The 19796-nt window shown below is 38.2% G+C and overlaps 1 protein-coding gene across 2 annotated transcripts; it reads right to left on the reverse strand.

The window, feature by feature from the left end:
* Positions 1-7446: 7446 nt before the first annotated feature.
* On the reverse strand, positions 7447-11849 carry LOC110851465. 2 transcript variants are annotated; one of them, XM_035853173.1, is made up of 9 exons: positions 9622-11849; positions 9405-9560; positions 9238-9321; positions 9020-9165; positions 8695-8941; positions 8446-8633; positions 8218-8377; positions 7899-8143; positions 7447-7818 (listed from the first exon to the last, which is right to left on the reverse strand). In XM_035853173.1, exons 5-9 carry the CDS (start codon positions 8846-8848, stop codon positions 7501-7503), a joined length of 1065 nt encoding a protein of 354 aa, XP_035709066.1. In that variant the 5' UTR covers positions 8849-8941; positions 9020-9165; positions 9238-9321; positions 9405-9560; positions 9622-11849; the 3' UTR covers positions 7447-7500. The 2 variants fall into 2 exon arrangements, 1 of the variants encoding a protein (XP_035709066.1); XR_002548050.2 differs by lacking the exons at positions 7447-7818; positions 7899-8143; positions 8218-8377 and having other exon boundaries at positions 8579-8633.
* Between the last annotated feature and the right edge of the window lie 7947 nt (positions 11850-19796).

Below are 19796 nucleotides of genomic sequence, written 5' to 3' on the forward strand. Positions count from 1 at the left end.
TGTCTGATGGTCGGCTGTTGGCGAGATTGCAGCAGAGGAAACAAAGGAATTTGAGTCTGCATCAAAGCACTTACTTTGGATTTATCATTAGTTTCTGCCATCGTTAAGAGTAACTAACCGCCCAACCACCCGCCTCTATTCATGGCGGGTGCCTCGCATAGCTGGAGAGTCCTTTCTTTGCTTTCTCTTTTAGTTAGTTAGTGTAGTTACACGGTGATTGGATAATCCAATTATATCTTTCATCCCTGCCCTCTTCTTCTCTCTCGTACACATTCTCAAAACTCCATCGCCAACATCCTTCATCAAATTGAGATCTACACGAGACCCCCGCTGCTCCCATAACTGATCCGTCCTACGTAGGAACCAAGTCTCTAATGCATGACGACGCAAACGGCAACATTCGTAAATTATTTTTTAGCCTTCTTTTTCTCATACCAGTCACAGTGGGCGGATGAGTTCGATTGCATCTAAATCAAAATAACTGCGGCATCATACATACAAATATCCACCCAATTCGAGGCAGATGAGGTGGAAATCTGCTACATTCAAGGCAGCAATATTCCAAGAATTGTTTGTTCTTGTACAAAATGGATGATTTAGTTGCAAATTTGGCTTTCCTGGAAGAGAGTGTGCGGAACACTTGGATATGCATCTGGAAATTGAGCAAACAAGCTTTCTCCTCGGAACCAATCTCTCTTCAAACAATAGATACAGCACATTGTGTTCTGAGGGATAAAAGATGAAGAAAAACATACTGTGGAGCAACTTTGGAAGGCCTTTTGGCATGATTGACCAATGGGGTTCATTAATTTAGTTTGAAAATACAAAAATTAGCCTGTCACGAATCACGACGGCTTGACTTTTAGTAGCACAGAAACTTACGGTTGCTTAGAGATTGTATTGTGTGCTACACCTAAGAATCAGTATCAAGCTGTTGATATTGGATCAACTTTTAACAATCTTCCTCCACACACCTCCTGACACTTGATCATCACATGACACAGCGATTACCCGTGCCTGCTGCACCGGTTGTTTGGAGCTGTGCTGTGATTGTTATGACTTGGCCTATAATTTGCTTCCTTATTTGTTTACCTTCCTTTCTGGATTGGAGAGAATGTGCATTCTGCTTCGAAATCCTGTACTCTGATGTGCAAGATAACGAACCACGCCCGGCTAAGGAAGGAACAAAAGGAATCAAAATAATTAAAGCGTTGGGGAAACTGGAATGGTTCACCTTGGCTGGAGTTATGTAAGTTAAATCGTAATTTGCTCGTCTTCATCATCTTATGCAACATCCAGCTGCTGATTTTCATAGCCAAGTCATCAAACAAGAGTTGAGCAACATTTCACTTCAAAAGCTATGAACCATTTCCACATACATCAAGTTTGGAGTCTGACACCACCCTTCTTATGCCCAATTTATTGGAGGAAAAGTATGACTTTAGAAATTGGAGCAATTACTTGTTTCCATAAAGTAAAATGTCTACGCATATGAAAAAAGTCATTATTTTCAGATTGACGATACACCTCCGGTAAAAAAGCAGGTATGCGAGCGTTTGATTAGTGGTTTATTATTTCGTGGCCATTATCTCCTCCGCTAGTTATCGAGTACAACAATTTCAGCTACAAAAATCGTGCCATATTGGAATTAGACCAATAAGAAAATGTCGTAGGTTGCTTGGAGTAGGAGCGAATTTACTTTTGGGTTTTCATTTTACAGCCTTTTCCTTTCAGCAACTAACCATCCAGCCATCCAGCGAGAGCTCTTTATTCTCCCGAACTTTAGTTTTAAGGATTATCCTACTTATTTTATGACATTACTTTATTATACATTTGGGTGGAAGAGGAGATATCATGGAATCTCTAAATGGTGGATCTTGCTTTTCTCGAGCTGTACACTTCCACTGACCCACTCTGCACGGTCTCCGTCGCTTCTTTTTTTCATTTTATTATGGCTGTGTTAGAAGTTGAGTGAGTTGTCTCGAATGTCGCGATTTTGTCATTTTGTCGTCTTCTTCCTGGAAAAAATCAATCTCTCGTCTTTCTACAATTCTCTGGCCCGGATAAGACGAGACATTGTTCTTCTCTTTTAATCACTTGAAACTTATGACTCGAACTGCAGCAGCTAAGCACCATCGATTCCAACCGGTTTCAAGGCCCCCTCTGGAAGGACCAAAACTCCTCCCGAGAGAATATGGTCATCCGAAACTCAGATGGTCAACTTCTTTGCAAAAACATCAGAGAAAAAGTAATTTAGGGTATTGGAACAGGAACCAACACTCTGGCAATGTCAGCTTTGAACTTTAATACCCATCTTTGCAATGCGCATTCATTGACAAAATTTATTTCAAAATATGAATCAACATTTGTGCAGCTATTTTTTTAAGTAACTCCAAAGTTGTGAACGGTGAATATTAGGACATTTTCAATATATTTCCAAAAAATGTTTTCCGCCACTGCGCATCTTTGCAACAACTTCATGGTCCTGTGCATTAATGAATGTTCCACCAGGTTGGCTTACTCACAATGAGTGAAAGAAGTCCAGTAAGAGAAGATATCCTCCTTTTCATTCTTCAACGACGATATGATTTGTGACGAAGTGAAGACACTTACGTACAAAAAGTTAATGAAGTGCTTGTTGTTGTTGCCTCCTTAAGGTTGAGCGGATAAAGAAAGTGGTATCGATTCTGCTGCTGCTAGGAAATGTTGGTGTAGCAAATACGTCACTACAACTACGGCATGGATACACGTAGGTCTTTTTAGCTTTATTGTCAAAAGGTTAGATTGATGTCATAAAATTCATAAAATGTTTTCTCACTCGAGCCTCTCGAATTATCTCTCAATTGTCGCTGACTTGTAACGTGTCTCGCATCCTTTTTCGGCCAACTCCCATCCGCCAAGGAGAATAAAGCAATGCTCTTTAGGGAGAAACACTTTACAGCTTTTACGACCTTGGAGGAAAAGAGTAACAAAATACTGCTTGTGGCCCCAAAATGTTTAAATAATTTAATAATGATTAACGCACCCTCGCATTCAGCAGGCAATAGACATTCCATTCGCTAAAGTAAAAGACCAACGAGATCAGGTGTCTTTAAATGTTGCATAAAACATGAACCAAGATGGAAACCATCCACCCTTTGTCACTTTAAGAGTGAAAGAATGTCCATCATTCACAACTTTCACAAGGTATGTTTTATACCCACGAAACGAAGGAAAAAGTCACGACTGCAACTTTACATGGAAAAAAGCCCAAGAATTGGGCAAGTGAAATTCATCCTCACTGGAAATTAAGTTGAGCCGAGACGACGACCACCTGCCTGACAACTACCTGAACAATATCACCTCCCAATTTCTCAAAAAAAAGAGAGAAAGGAATTAGGCCGAGTAGGAATGGAGTCGCTTTATTGAATGTTTTTGTGCTTCACCGTCCATGATGTCTTGCCAGCATTAGCATCTTCTTCCAGCGGCATCCTCGCTGCTGACCTCAATGAGTATTGTAATGTGCAACTGGAGAGTCGATGGGCACAATTACCTCTTCAAGCACGCCGTGTAAGCAACCAATGTTCGGGTTCAAGTAAGTAAGTGCAGTTATCCTCGACTGTAATTACCTCTTGGGTGAAAGAGCGGAGGAAATAAAGCTAAATATTTATTTTGTAGAATCTACAGATAAATTATTCTCCGCGCCAGTCCGACCAAACTCGTGGTACATAAGTCTCATGGTAAATTGATGCATGCAGTTTGGAGAGATCTCTTTCCGAAATGGAGGAAATCAACTCTCATATAAAAAGTAAAAGCCAGGAGAAAATAAACGCTTAATTTGGATGGATTGGAGAATGGTAGGTCAGGTGATCCACTCAGGAGAGGAGACAATAACAGCCTTGGGAGCCAAGTTGCAATCTTCATCATCACAGTCGAAGCCTCATCTCGATTCCTCTGTAGAAGAGTTTGGGGAGAATCACCTCAATAAATGCAGGAGAAAAACATGATCATCCAACGCGGAGACTAGATTACATCCGGAGCCAAATCGAGAAAATAACGGGGGATCCTCCAACTCTGCTTCAAACGCCCTAAATCTTTACAACTGTGTTGGCACATGGGTTTATTGCAGTTTAGTTTCGAACTGGAAGGAGCCGACGCTTTCGGATGAGAATAAATGTATGTTAGTAATGACAGCAGGATCTTGTTGAATAAAGATGTTTTGAAACATTTCACCTTTTTGTGCTCGATCTTCCCGTTCCTTTTATCCCGTATTCTGGGTAATTTTCCGGTTCGAGTCGCCCAAGATCAATTTGCTGCTATTCACATGATTTATATACGGATATTTCGTAATATCGTTATGCGTTTGATTTTGTGTACCAATTTTGATTTTGGATCGAAATATGAAAACAATGAGTTTAAATCATGTCTGTTATTTGGAACTCTGTGCATCTTTTTTGTTAACCGTTGCATTTATGCATTTAAGTTTTATACGATTCTCAATTCCAACTTCCAGTCATATTTATGCATTATACACGTTAATACGTGTATTTAGAGTATTTATAATTATTAGGTTCTGAAACATTGGGTAATGAACGCAGCAGCAGCATTATCAATAAAGTTGCACGATTCAGCGGGGCACGTTGATTCGACTAATCCATCCGCTTTATCTCAATCAAAGCTGTTAATGATAAGGATCTTCTCGTCATGACAGATCCAGATCCTACACCATGACTTTGCATTCACTTCCTCATACCAAGGCTGAAACGAATAAATAATCTTTCACTATCAGTACCCAGTTGAACGTGCATTCGAAACCTTACGCGTCGAATTAATGATTATTTTTTTGGAAATTCAACACGAAGTCTCGTATCTCCAGATAAGTTTTTGTCTCTCTCGCGGTTCAAATTTATTCCCTGTGCACATGGGTTTTGTCATTTGTTTTCTCTGAAACAGCTCGAAAAGCACCTTGATGCCAATTTTGGTTTCCAGACGGATTGCTTCGTCTCCTAACATTTAATTACATTTTGTATACCGCATGACTCAACATTTATCCTAGTCTGGACGACTTAGCCGTATTTTAGCAGTGGGCGACTTAGAAATGTGGGCTCAGTGGGGCAAAAAGAAAGCCATTTTCATCCTTGAAACTAAGTTTTTTGTCCACCTCCTTTCCCAACTCTCCAGCAATAACCTTGCCCACAATGACTGATTACAAAGGGAGAGCGCCTCCGAATGAAAAACTGTGTGTACTTTATTCTTCTTGTTCTTGTATAAGAATCACCACTCCCGTCAACTAACCAGCCAACCGACAGCCTATTCACTGAATCAGGTTGACTACGCTTTCAATTCACTTCCACCAAACTGTACTTAATCCACTTCTTTTGGTGGAAGGAAAGTAGTCACATTTTCTGAGATCCTGCTTCTCTTACAACCCGATCGAGTGAGTGGAATGAACTGCGTGGAGGAAGAGGAGGAGAAGGACGGACCAAAGTGCGTGTATCAATATCAATGACAATATTTGGCCGGATCGGAGAGGATCGTGATGTAGGGAGAGTGACAATGGCAAATTGAAACGGTTTTGCTCAGCCACGTTCTGTGGTTAAATTTCGTGTTTGGAGAAATTGCCGAGAGTGCAATCATCCCGTGAAAAAATGAATGAAAACGTAACTAATTTTTTTTTATTTTGTGAATTTGTTGGGAGGAGAGATTTATAAAATTTCTAAATTTTATCTTAATTTCCTTGCAGAGGGAGAGAAAGTGAAAGCTTTCACCACCGTGACTCCTGTCCGCCTCTTTCCATTTGGGTGAAAGTGCGTTTGGCTGGCTGGCAAAAGTTGGGTTGCTGATGGTTTCTCTCCAGCAGCCGAAACAAACTGTACGACGCCACGCGTTCCATATATCGATCACCAGGCCAACAACGCAGCCAACCGACACTTATCAGCCATGGCCAAGAACCCGAGCTGTTCCTTCTCTTTCAAATTAAACGCTTGCTTCCACCTCATTGCTATGCCTGGCTTGTTACACTTGGTCCTGCATTTTGCATGCGTCTGCATGAAAATGGTCCGAATTAGAATTTAAGGTTTGCCTCCAACTCGTGTTTGACGCTGGCATTGCATTTATATCGGGTTGCAATGAACGACAACAATTTGGTGCCCCTTCAACACACGGCCTCATCATCGTCATCAAGAGAATTATGGTGTCGCGGTGAAGGAAACTCTTGACAATTTTAAGCAGTGGTGGTAAAATTTAAAAAATATGTATGTAACTTGTGCCTTACATAAATACATCGTTCAACTAAACTATTCAGTGGGCTATAAAAGCGGCGAGAATAGAAATTCTCTGCTGATGTTTATCACCTACCACGACGCTGAACATTACATAATTTAAGTTGCGTAATGACCGCCTTTGCACCACATAATCATATTTCTCTCCTTGTAACAAGTAATTCCTTCCGAGTAATGGAATGATTAAAGGGAAAAATTCTTCTTGGCGAGTGTTGGGTAGCAGCAGCAGGAGCTAAAAAACTGCATCGACTTGACTCTGAATCCTCTGTTGCTGGAAACACCAAATCTCCGGAAGTCTCATGGGAGATATTGGAGGAAATGCACGCACATCGCACTCTCCAACTTTCTCTCGGAAGTTCGTTGCCCTTTGTGGAAGAAGAAATGAAATGAAGCATGGACATGCAGTGCTTTAAAGACTGACTTTGCATATTACATGCGAGGAACATAAAACATACGAGGAAAAGGCGGACATATTCTGCCCTTTTATTTTATCATCTACATGTGAATGGAGCTCTCCATTGGGTAAATTTTTCTTTTATTTATATAAAATTGTTTAGCAGCGTGACAAAATTGTAATTCAGTTTCTTAACAGTATTTATAGTGAAATAATACGGGGAATGTTTCACAATTTCACGAAAATAGAACGACAAATTAAAGTGTAGTTTAGTTTTTTTGGTAATAAACACTTGATAACATGGATGCAGTCTGGAATCATTTATTAAGCTGTAAGACTTTTTTATGGGAGTGAATGCCCTGAATGTCTTTCTATTTGTCAGTTGTGCGTCTTTGAGATTTTTGATGTATTGCGGAAACGGCTCAGCAAACTTGATTTTTTCAAGATTGTATAAAGTTTCGGTACACGCTTAGAAAAATATACTTAATCCAGAGTAAAACATAAACCTATATCAACCAAAAAATGACTCGATACCAAATCAGATAAACAGTAAGATTTTGTGAAAGGGTAGCCACTTTGACTCGAAATAAAGTGAAGTAGTTCAGGCTCATGCACTTAGTATTAGGTTCACTACGCTCACTTCAAAAAAAGTGGTCATATATTGAGCTCGATATTAAGTGCACATCTTACCCCGTAAAAAGTGAATGTTTTGTTGATGGTCACTAAAAATAAAGTTAGCAGGCAAACCCGGTCTTTTTAAATGCTTGAAATGTTTATTGACTATAGATTCAATAATAACAACCAAATGATCACAACTTATGTTTAATATTTTTGTACTAATGTAACCTAAATACGGCACATGATTTGTCCGATCAGAGCTTGAACAACCGGCGGAATTGGTGAGTGACTTCCGTTTCCGGCTACTCCATGGGAAATGAATGTCCAGTGATCATACGACTCGAGAGGAAAGGGTAATCCAAGCACTGTAAAAGTTTTGAAACAGGTGTCGAGGGCGACTAGGAATCTTGAACCGCACGGGATTGCCACTTTATCGATGATGACATAAAAGGCATCAAATTTCAATAGCGCTGGAATTCCCAATGCGAGTATGAATGGAGCTTTATTGCGATTTTCGTCTAAGACATCCGCCACATGCGTATTTACCTAATACAAAAATAAAAACCATTTTATTTGGGCCATTGAATTTATGTGAAGATGTCGATATATGTATGATACATCCTTACCGATTTAAAAATGATGAGACTTTTGAGGCAGTCTAAATCAGAAGCTTTAATTGATTTAAAGTGCTTTGGAGACTTAGAGGCTGCGGGGATTTTTCTTTTTCGTGTTCCACAGATATTTGCCTGCGGCGATTCAGAAAGACTTTGCTGCTCAGTCGACATAGTATTTCCGGATGCTGGCGTCGCTTTTCTTCCACATGATGGTAGAACGTATGGCAAAAGGCAGTAGGCGAGTGTCATTTTGTCATCTAAGTATAATGAGAAATCTTAAAGCCCTATATTATCATACTTCAAAATTTTTGTCTAAAATATCGCTCCTCACCATCATCCAAATCGCTAACTCCTTTGAGGACATCTAGCTTCTTCATATAGTTAATGTCGCTTTGATCGGCGTAATCTAACAGCAATTTTGAAACTCGAGGCCACTTGTTATACAAGACAAGAGACAGCTTTGGATGGCGAACATTAAAGTCCTGGACAATCTATAAGGCAAGTCGAATATCAGATACTATTTAAACGACAAAAGGAAAGTTAAAAATAGACCACCCACCATTCCTTCAGTGTCAAAGAGACGAGGCATAATGTTCATAATAGACTCTAAATGAAATTGCCCCGTTTGATGGAGTCGACGAATGTACGTTCGCCTCGAAAACACCGTGTCTTTCATGTGATTTTTTATTTCATTTCCAAAATTGTGCTGCATGTAAGTTAGTATGTCTTCCTCAGGCTCTTGGTCATCTAGAATTAAAGAACTCTGAGAATGCGGTAGATACGTATGATAGTGTTGTAAAATTATTACCATTCTCATTTTCAGAATCCCAAGATTGTAAAACTGCTTCGTCTAGTTTGTACTCCAATACTGTCCTTTTGGAGTTAATTTCCTTTCTTTGATTTTTTAATCTCTCCTCCAAAAACCCAGTAGCGCCACAATATGGAGAGCTAAAAAACCACATCTCATATCCGTTTTGTAATTTTCTCCGATCCCCAAACGTCGGGTATAATTCACCAAATCCTTGGCCAACTGCTCCAAAGCTTCCTTGCTAGGTCTGCAAAATAAATATTGAAACACTAAATGTCTAAACATGGTAAATAAATATAAAACGATGAAGAATATTGTCACAAACCGGGTTCCATGGTGCAAAATGACAGCATCGATAAGAACAGCTGCAATAAGTTGCCTATCTGCTTTAATGATCATTAAATTCTCTGGAATCTTGGTGGCGACGATTTTTTGTAAAGAAGTAGATTTCTGAAGGACCTCGTTTATATCCTACATAGAATATGGAAAAAGGACATCAAATGTGAGCGCACTTCACAAGTCATGCATAAATGACTCACTCACAAATCCATAGATATTCCTACGTGACGAAGATTGACGGGGAATTTGTTTTAGATTTGGAGCGGTCCCCGCCTGGCTTGAAACATTCTACATGCAAATTAAAATAAAACGAAATTTGAATTCTACTGAGTATAATAAATTAAATTGATATTGATGGATGAAATAATTACACTGTTCGAATTTGCTACTGCTGCTCCCGGAGAAGCAAATACCTGGTTATCAATTTGTGACCTTACTGGAAAACGGGTTTTAATTGGTACAAGATTTGACGGCACTAAAAGCTCTTGACAATTTTGTGAGTCCAAGACTGGAGCGGGTGGCAACTCCTGAAATATAATTCTTTAAGGGACAGTATTACAACCTCAAATATTGGCAAACTTATCAAACCTTATTTTTAATTTCCTCCTGATTTGAATGCGAGTTGGAGCTTTTTGAACTACATTTTAGTATTGACGGCGACAAGCACAGCCCCCTTTCACGTGCTTCTTTCTCGTCTAAAATGTCATTGGTATCAATTGAAATCCCAGCTTCAGAATGAGTTTCGTCTTGTAGAAATGAACATGAGAAATTTTCAGTCTCAGGAACATTGACGTGAAACGTCTGAAAAATTAAATACAAAATTAGTTTTTCGCACTTACTTTATTGTTTAATTTAAATACACCCATAAATTCCAAAATCATTCAGAAATTAATCCAATAAACATCGTACATAGGAAATTAATGACTAAATTAATTTAATTGGAAGGATCATATAACTAGATAAATCATTTAATTTGAACGACTGCATTGCATACAAGGGCAGGAAGAAGGCAAAATCATTTATATCAATAATTCGGACAGATTTTTTATCATTTAGAACATAACTACAAAAATGGTTATCATACTCTCCACTCATTTCGGAAATTATTACACTACAGTCTCCATCTTCCAAAATAATTAATTCAATTCGACCAAACAACTGTTCCTCTTCTCTGCAGCCCAAGTACACAAAACTACCAATCCGATACTCCAACCCGTTTAAAGTTGCCTTGTTAGAAATTTTTACCATTTCCATGTTAAATCTGTCCCTAATTAAATTCTCGAATTCCAAAGACGATACTTGAACTGTGTCGTAAATATCACAATGAAAATCATTAGGGTAGAACTCATTTTTAGACAACAGACGAAAACTTCGGGACAGTTGATGACGATAACAGACTGATTTGGCAATATTTCTAAAATTACAAGTCATATGCGCATTTGTTTTAAAGAATTTATGTTTTGCTTCATATGCCATGCTCCAAAAATAATGAAGTGGTCCAATCAATTCAATTGAACTTGCATAATGCAATAAATGGTGATGCTTTGGCTTGAGCAATTTCTTAAATATTCCTTGATATGACATACAAAATTCCGAAATCAATGAGTCTACATATGTCAAACCACCCTTAGAGATACTTGGAGCCATTAGAATATCTAAAATTTCCCTAAACGTGAGAAACAAATTCCACTGAATATTCCCGACTGGGACCAAGTCACCAATTAGCAGAGGTAAAACCGTTATCAAACATAGTGATTGGGAAGCATTCTGGCCAGATTTGGAATCACCTTTAAGGTAACTTTGTTTAAAAATTGAAGGCTTGGTATTGCAGAAATGTCTACCATAATCGAAGGATTCAATCCTGTGATTTAATTTGTCTAAGGTCATGAATTTTTGACTTATTAAGTGCTGAAGTAAAAGAATAACTAAATCCATACCAACTCCCTCAAATGTATCATGCATGATATCGAACACTACCATCTTCGTAACATGGTGATATGGAAGCCGATTGAGTACTGATTCAAAATTAATTCCTGTTGCTGAAAAGTTATTAGACCTAAGGTCAGCAGTGTAGTTTTCTACCGTACGTAAATTAGCGTCATTTAAAATAAAAGATTTCTGGCATTCTTGCCTATGTAATCTACAACGTCGACATGGAAAATTGGCAGTGAAACCTTCTGTAAACCCTAAAATGGAGTGAAGGCCTAAATTATCCCCAGATAATTGAGCGAGTGCAACTTTCACATTCGTCTTTACCCCGTTAAGGTCAAAATCAATTCCCACATTCCACAGCGAAATTAATTCCTCAACTATTACTCGCACAACTGAATTTGATGAAGAAATTTTCATGTCAGAGCTTTTCACTGATGCTAACAGAAGAATATTATCTAACGATGACAACATAAATTTTGGGAGATCAAGAATCGAATAGTAGAAGTTACTCAGCTTATGCTTGCCAGCCTTCGACCCTAAAGGATTTGCTACCTCAGCCTCGTCAAAGTAAATATTTATAAATATTGTGTTTTTGGGGAAATTCATTTGGCTAAAAAGCAATCCATCGCGGAACGTAGTAAACACATCTCCATTATACGACTTGTTTAATTCAAGAATCTCAAAGAAACCAGGTTTTCGTAAAAGTTGGAGAAGTGACTCCGTAATTGAAATGTACTGCATTGTCACAGGGCGATAAAATTGTCTCTCCGGCGTGCGACGAAAAGCCAGGTCAGAGTCGAGTACAATTGGTTTGGAGTTTATTATCAAGTCGTTTTCAGTCAAGTATTTGTCAAGCTTATACTTCGTATCTAGTCCATCAAAAGTTGAATTTAACAAATCAATTTCCTCGTTCACTGAGTTAACTAAATCATCCATACTGGGATCAAAAAGCTGGGTGCGAACTATATTTTTTATATTATGTAAAATACTATCTACCAATAATTTTATAGAGGAAATAATGTCATCAAACGTGCTCATTGGCACTTTTCCTGATTGTAAGATGCTAGCTAAAACTTTCATCGCAAAATATTTTAAGTCAAGGGCTTGATTTTCCGATCCTGTATCATTCCCTAAATCTTGAACCTCCGCCTCTATTTCATCCACTAATTGATCATCGCTATCCTGAGAGAGAAATATTCTTTTGTGAAGCTTAAAAATATTTCGAAAGTGATTTACAAATGATCGTCTTTCAAATAACCCGTCACAGTGTACACACTTGTGAACGTCACTGTGGCTAAGCCTATGTGTTGTCTTAATATGTACAAGTAATTTAGAAAAATTTACAAAGCCTGTTTTACATAAAAAACATACATAAACTTCTCGCGATTTAGTTGCCTGTAAAGCTCGCAAGATCTTCAAACGTGGACCCATGCTTGGAACGATTTCCTTTAGATTTTCTTCAGTTAATAACAGGTAGCTCTCGTCGTCAATATCATTATCTAGAACACATACAATCAAATATTTAATAATTGGCAGGCTTGGAAAACGGCAAAACTACCTTCAAATTGGGAGAATAAGTTGTCCAAGCCAAGTTGCTGCAACATTCGCCTCAAATCGCCTGAATTGTTTTGGGACATGGTGATCGGCTTAGTCTCCTAAAAACACGAAATGTTATTAAATTAATAAATTGAAGAGTTATTGAACACATTTCAGTCTCAGTCGGGTAATAGCCAGACTTTAAAATACAAAATTCTACTCCAAATGAAAGTTCTTACCTGTGAAGCTACAATCATGCGAAGCTAGAATCGCCTGTGGCTTTGAATAGACGGTTCCTCAATTAAAATCTTAAATTATAATCTTGCAAATTGAAAAGTAATTTTAGCAAAATTATTCTTCCTCTGAGAGGAAGGAGAACAGAGAGAATGAGTGAGTAACCCGCTCACAGACTCGTGGTGGTGGATAGCTTTTTTAATGCTCGATTTCGGGCACTACGCGACGTCATATCTAGCTTTGCATACTAGATTTTTAGTATGTGAATTTGAGTGTGCTGGATATCAAGTTCAAAATCATTTCAATTACTATTTATTAAGTAAGCACCTAGTAAACAAGTAAGTTTTCGATGGCCACTTTATAACAGGTATCCGTTTGGGTTAACTTTATTTCAAACTTGCCTGTTGACTAGAAATAGATGTCAGTTTACTTATTATAAATCAATGTAGGAAGTTACCCCGATATTTGATTTGGGAATTTCTAAGCGTGTAATTAACGAGGAACTGTGTTAGCTAAAAAGTTTGGAAATAAATGAACATTAATCTTTATTAAACATTTCATTAAACAGGGATTAATCTTTCTCTGGAGGAGTAGTCAAAAGATAGCTGAAAACAACGAACCGACTCTTTTATAATTATAAAAAATTGTAAACGTTATCGCCTCGTGAATGAGTTTATTATTGAATATCGTCACGGAGAAAGTGAGTGAATATTATTCGCCAAAGCAAAACTTAAACTAAAAAACCCAGATATTTATGCACTAAGGTTTTCCTTCAAATGAATTTACAATTTACAATTTCGGATGGGACGCCTCCGTAAGCATTAAGTGCGTTTTATAATTTGGAGAAAGCTACTTTAAAGGGTTACGCAATTATGAATTACGTCTGAGGCTTGAAACTCATTCATGGATGCAGACTAATTAATTAATCCTTGCATTGCGTAACATTTGCAATATTGAGGGCGAGACTGAAGTAATCGATAATGAGACAAACGTGTGTGAGCAGAATTGATTGCGTTGTTTTAAAATCGTTAAAAACTACTGTTGTCCTCTAATCCTTGGAATGGATAACCTCGATGAATGTATCCACTCCTAGCAGCAGGTGTACTGAACCTCAGAGTTTGACCGCAACCCAGGTGGGGTTCCTTTGACATTCGTTTAACCTCGTTTTCTCTCCACTCTTTCAACCTGGGATTTGTTGTCTGTACATATTTCAGCACTGTAATGGAATATATTTATTTACACATATATACATCTATACGAGAGGATTGTTTTAGAGCAATGGATCTCGTAACTCGATATCTCACGCGTGTAGTCTTTCAATAGGCAATGGTATTTGCATTGATTCACGTTACTACCTATATATTTTCAAGAAAGCCAGCCTTATATTGGCCATAAATTTAGGTAACGGGTTTAGGTGAGATTCACTTTTGCGACATGTAGAAATATATGCATATGTGGAGAGCGTATTTCTAAATTCAGTCAAATTTATATGGATGACAGATGCTGACGAGTGAGTCAGTGAGCATCATTTTCACATGAAAATTACTTGCGAGGTAAGAGATTTTCGGGTGGGTGGGAGAAGCACAAGTTTTTCGTAAATCACTTTCACAGACTTATAGCACGAAATGGGATGAAATCGGGCACACTATGTTTTATATCGGCTTATTTGGCTGGAGAAAATAGAATGCTCTTATTTTTGGAAATTGATCCTGTCTCCTGTTTGTGAGACGGGAAGAAAATCACATGCAAATTTCCATTTAAATTTGATAGTGAAATGAACCAAAGAGAACAAATCCACTTTCGTTCGTTTCCTCGTTTTCCTCCTTTTTTCTATTACTATGCAGAGACTTGGAGGACAATGTTTTCTGAATGTAGGGTTTTTTTTGTGCGTTGCGAAAAACTTTCGGTACGGTAAAATATTTTAGTTTGGTTAGGTTCATTGCAGATATAACCTAAATAAATTGAGAGATTGGCTGTTTACATGAAAATCTAGAATACTAGAGATTCTGGAAGCGATTTCAGAAGTTAATTACGCGGTGGGTTGTTCTTGTAGATACTTCGAACAATTTTTAATTATAAAGTCCTTGTTTCCAACTTTAATTTAGGATTTTGTGGGGTTCAAGCTTTTGTCGACTCTGGACAATGTAGCTTAATAAGCTAAATGCTTCGCACTTCTTATAATACTTCCCACACTCATATCATTGTTTAGAAGCGATTTTTTAAATAACAAAAGCAGAAGAGTTTTTGAGTTTTGCGTTAGCTGATGAATAGCAGGATCTTCTCGATTTAAAATAGCTTTTAGTCCATGATTATCTTTGAAGTCCTTTCAATATTCAAAGCCATCACAATATATGTACGACTACTGTATTACGACTTTCTTTTATAAATTAGTCGAATATTTTCACAGCCCTCGAGTATTTTGTACAAGATTCCTCCTCCGTGACTATTTCTGTGAACCTACGGATTTTTTATTCTATTAGGCTGATCTTTCTGAGAACTCGTCAGAATTATCTTATCACATTCAAGGGATCTCTTCATCTGATGATTCGGCAAGTTCAGCGTCGTGAAATTCAGGTCGGATGGCTTTATTTCGATACACGACTTGTCAAAGCTTGGGTTATCAGCACTACTCGACCTTTAATCTCTAAGTTATTATGCATACGAAAACTTATGTTTGGCATATGTGTTTACCTATACGTGTTTATATGTAGGTGAGCCAAAAATTTGGAGGAGGCTGAACCAATCAAAGTAAATTTGGCAGGTATGTTTTTGATTATATTATTTAACTTGCACCCTTAAAAAATCAGTTCTTTGAATTCGAATTCCCGAAGTCGTATCCACTACTTTTGGACACATTTAGATATCTACTAGTTCTCTAATTACTTGAGTTCACAGTGTTGCGGAGTCTCTGTTTGTCTAAGTGTTATCTAGTTTATCGAATTTCAGCCGTTCAAAATATCTTTACTTCAATTCCGTGCACCACTTAATCGGTTTCCTGGTTCTTCAAAGCGTCATCGCACATAGAATTTTCGCTAAGCTCCAACTGGATCAATCGTAGCATTCGCGTCTCTCCATGACTCAGTCGCTAATGGATTTTTATACCAGACCTTATGAAACCAGTCGTGCTTACACGATGATACGTTCCGTAGTGGACATTACAAGAACAACCAACTTTGCTCGCACTAATCGCACTTTGACCCATTTCCTCCTCTGATGCAACACATCTCTCTCCTCTAAAAGCGGAGCTTAAAGAGCGATTTTCGCAAGCAATCACCGACTATCTCATCCTTGTATCGAAAGTGAAATTCAGTCTACCAGAGAGTTCTCCTCACTGTAAGTGCGTCAGCATGAATTGACTGGTTTAATATGCTTTTATCAGCTTTTGCTCAACCTAGATTTTTACTTTGACAGATATAAAAACATCAGCGCATCGTCGTGTCATGACATAATGAGAAACTTCCATTTCAGAAACTTTGGGGAAAGTAATCCCGAATGCGGAATGGCCCAGATTGCAAACAATGAAAATAAGATTTGTGACATTCTGCTAGCGTGGTATTGTCTGTTGGATGGTCTTGGAAGCCATAGCCATGTGATATTATACTGGGCTGACAGTTCTGCTGTATATCACCAACGGAGGAGGGTTTGACTAGCCGTGAGGATCACCTTTTACGAGATACTTTGGAAACAAGTGAAAAACTTTCTCCCAACTTTGTTGCTGAATTTCTCCAAAGTTCAGATATATGGATATAAATACGTACATCCGTAATAATCTAGACCAACTAGAGTTTAAGAGAGTTATGTAACGTGAGTGGTGGTTCATATCTCAAGCATTACTGCTTGTCTTGTGAAAAGGAAAACTGAGAAAATGCTTCCTTATGAAGCGAGTGATAAACCAAGATGACCAAATCACAGGTCTTTGCTCTACTTCCGCATATATTTACCTACACATAAATATATCATAAGTATAGATAATTTTCTTCCAGACAGCGAACATTACTTTAATGTCCATGAGAGACCTGAAACCACTTTCCACGCCAAATGCAATTTTATCGTCTTCAACTTTCCTCCAACTTTTTATGTACCTATGCCTGTCGGAAATTCGCCTATAATGAGTAACCGCCACAGGTCTGGTCATCTTTTTATGAGTTGTCTGACCACTCCACAAACTACTTTGAGGATATTGAGTGAAAATTCTTACGTCATCAAGTTTGGAACATTTTCAGTTATGTATTTGAATCGCCATCATACATAGTTTCCAAATGTAGAGCAAACTGTCATAGTTGGGCAATTTATGTAAAAGTACCTCGTTTATCTGGAGAGATGCATGTACGTACACATGTGAGTAATATATCTTAGATCTAGTTCATCATTCACCTTCTCACCACAACCATTTAATTATCAATACACTGAAACCGACGAAGAAAGCGGAGAAAGCAAGGAACCACCACTGCTGAGTTCGGACGGTAAGGAGACGTAGAAGCAGCAGGGTTTCTGCTCACTTTCCACCAAGATTTCATCCCGATTCAGTTTTCATCGTAAATCAAATTTAAGTGTGCCAACTCCATTTGCAAGACATGACCAAGACGATCGAGACAAGAAAGCAGCAAAGTACACTTAAATAACTGCTGCGGTCGGTGGATTGAACTTACAAAGTAAGTAAAGCGGACGATGTGACGACTCAACAAGCGAATTGTACGACATAGATTTATCATACGTTTCAAAATCGTTTCAGTTCATCGAGGAGCACGAACAGTTCGATAATTAATTTTAAACATTATTCACTTCATTTCTTGGAAGTGAGGCAGTGGTGAGAAATATGATTTGCAAAATTAAAAGCACTGGCCTCCAAGCATGTCTATGGACGTTCCAGAGAATGCCCAACTTCCGCTTTCACTCGCCAAAACTGGATGCAGCAGCATTAAATCACGCCTGCGAAAATTGGTCGGAAATTGTCCAACTTCAAACTTTCACTATCCAGCACCCACCTCCGGCCTCGGGTTCCTTATCTCAAAACGACAAGGACGGTGTATTTTCTCATATCCTGGCCACCAGAACCCGTTGAGCTCCTTCCAACGCTTCATCATCATCCCGTGGCGTGTCTTCCTGCTGAAAGCTGCGTATTTATAAGACATCACCAACAACAAACCCAAGATTCTTATGTAGATCACCAGATTTCTCACGGGCACGGGGATGTATGATGCGTTTGAATTTATGAGACGTCCATGAACAAAAGTCAAACGTGTATATTTACAAAATGAGGATATCCAACATCATTAATTTATTTTAACGTGACTGTCCTTGATTTCATGCTTTCTAAGCCTATGTTGCTTTTACTTGTAACAAGCGTTTTGGACCACTTATTTATATTGCACTCAAAGTGATGAAAGCTGGCGGTGCCCGTGCTAGCTAATACATACGTAATGTCGTTGTGAAAGCAATATTTTAGTCAGGAGTCAAATTGGGAACGGTATAGTGAGATCAAACCAAGTGGTACTGACACAGTTTCTCTTTTGTAAATGATTAACAACCAACAATAGATCCATACACAGGAACAAACATCTGTGACATTACTACGCTCTTGTAAAAGCAATTCTCCACTTTTTGCAATAAATAATTTTCTGAATCAGCCCTTGTTGTAAACGTTTTTGTCTCCATTGACCTCAATTCCCTTAAATAACGTTACGCCCCACACGGTTTGTAAAGAGTGACGTTGGTGACTGCATCATCGCGTTCTTATCTTTTAGAAACAAAGTTGGTGCATGTACACTGCCAGCCGTCAGAAAGTCCTATCGGTCCAATAAATTGAGAGAAGCTCCCTTGATCACACTTGGGCCTAAGGTATGACCGACGTTCAAAGAATAACATTCCACGTTTTGTTGAGGGAGGAGGACGAAAGGGCAGCAACAGCAGCGACTCTCTAAGTCTGTAATCCTAGGCTTTAGCTAAATGTAGGCTGGTGCTTTCACTCGGTGCCACCATCAGCTCCAACTTTACGACCCATTGTGTGAAGAAAGCCCTTCTTCTCTTCTGTACAACTACAGGTTACACCGTCGCATAAAAGTCCAGATACAAAATATATATAGAACTTTTCGTTTTCATTCATGCTGGATATCAAGCCTGAGAGAAAGTGGAGAAAGCGGAAGAAAGTATGTTAATAAAGATGAAGTTAACTAGGCTTTTAGTAGAAAACTAATGTTTCCTTGTCATTGGCATTAAGTAAATTTCTACTCATCGGTCGTTTTATCGGGCTTATTGTTTTAATTGTGCAAATTAATGGATCTCATAAAGACGGAATCAATAATTATTTAAATGAGGTTCCCCTCACTATTAAGAACGGTTATGGATGGACCTCTGGGCCTCATCTAAACCGAAAATTATTGTATTGCATAATATCTCGAATTGCTTGAGAAAGAAAGTACGCAGAATATTACGAGAATATATTACGTAATAGAACTGCGACCAAGTTTACCTATTTTTGCAACATGGAAAGCTCGTAAAGCCAAAAATGGGGATTGTGAGATTCAGTTTAATTTGAGGGTAATGGTTTCTCGAACCCTTAACAAAATCGTTGACAAAAAACGTAAGCCAGAAACGCGTAATGTGAAAATCCCGAATAGTTTTCAGTCTGTTTTCTAACGCACCCTTTTCTGCATTTTTCCTCGCTAGTATTTATTACCTGGTACTATTTAGTCACCTGATTGAGCTGTAAAAAAATTTATTTAGTTGCACTTTTTGAGGAATAGTTAGTTTTTTATAAAGAGTAAATCACATGGAAGGAGAATGAACTAATGAACTGGTAAATTACCAGTGGTAATATTGCTCCTAACATCGATCAGCTGATTCCTATTTTAAACATAGCATAGCATGAGTACATCGGGTTGTTTAATCAGCACTTTTAATTTAATTAATAAATTTTTGCACAATTTTTAATTGTGAGAGCTGAATAAGGATTGAATTCGGCAGTTTTGATATGTGGAAGGCGGACATTTGGTTATTTTGAGGCAGAGGTCTCCTGCATCTGCTCACAGAGTCGAGCGATGGCAGAGTGAGATCATTCGGTT

This window comes from Folsomia candida, unplaced genomic scaffold (genome assembly GCF_002217175.1).
Source record: "Folsomia candida strain VU population unplaced genomic scaffold, ASM221717v1 Fcan01_Sc006, whole genome shotgun sequence".
Classification (NCBI taxonomy): Eukaryota; Metazoa; Arthropoda; class Collembola; order Entomobryomorpha; family Isotomidae; genus Folsomia; species Folsomia candida.

Excerpts from the sequence above, each read along its gene's own strand:
- LOC110851465 (XM_035853173.1), bottom strand. The coding sequence starts at position 8,848 with ATGTGGTTTTTTAGCTCTCCATATTGTGGCGCTACTGGGTTTTTGGAG. Across the intron at positions 8,144-8,217 it reads AGTTAGCGATTTGGATGATG|ATGACAAAATGACACTCGCC; the intron begins GTGAGGAGCGAT and ends CATTATACTTAG. Across the intron at positions 7,819-7,898 it reads GTCTCATCATTTTTAAATCG|GTAAATACGCATGTGGCGGA; the intron begins GTAAGGATGTAT and ends TTTTTGTATTAG.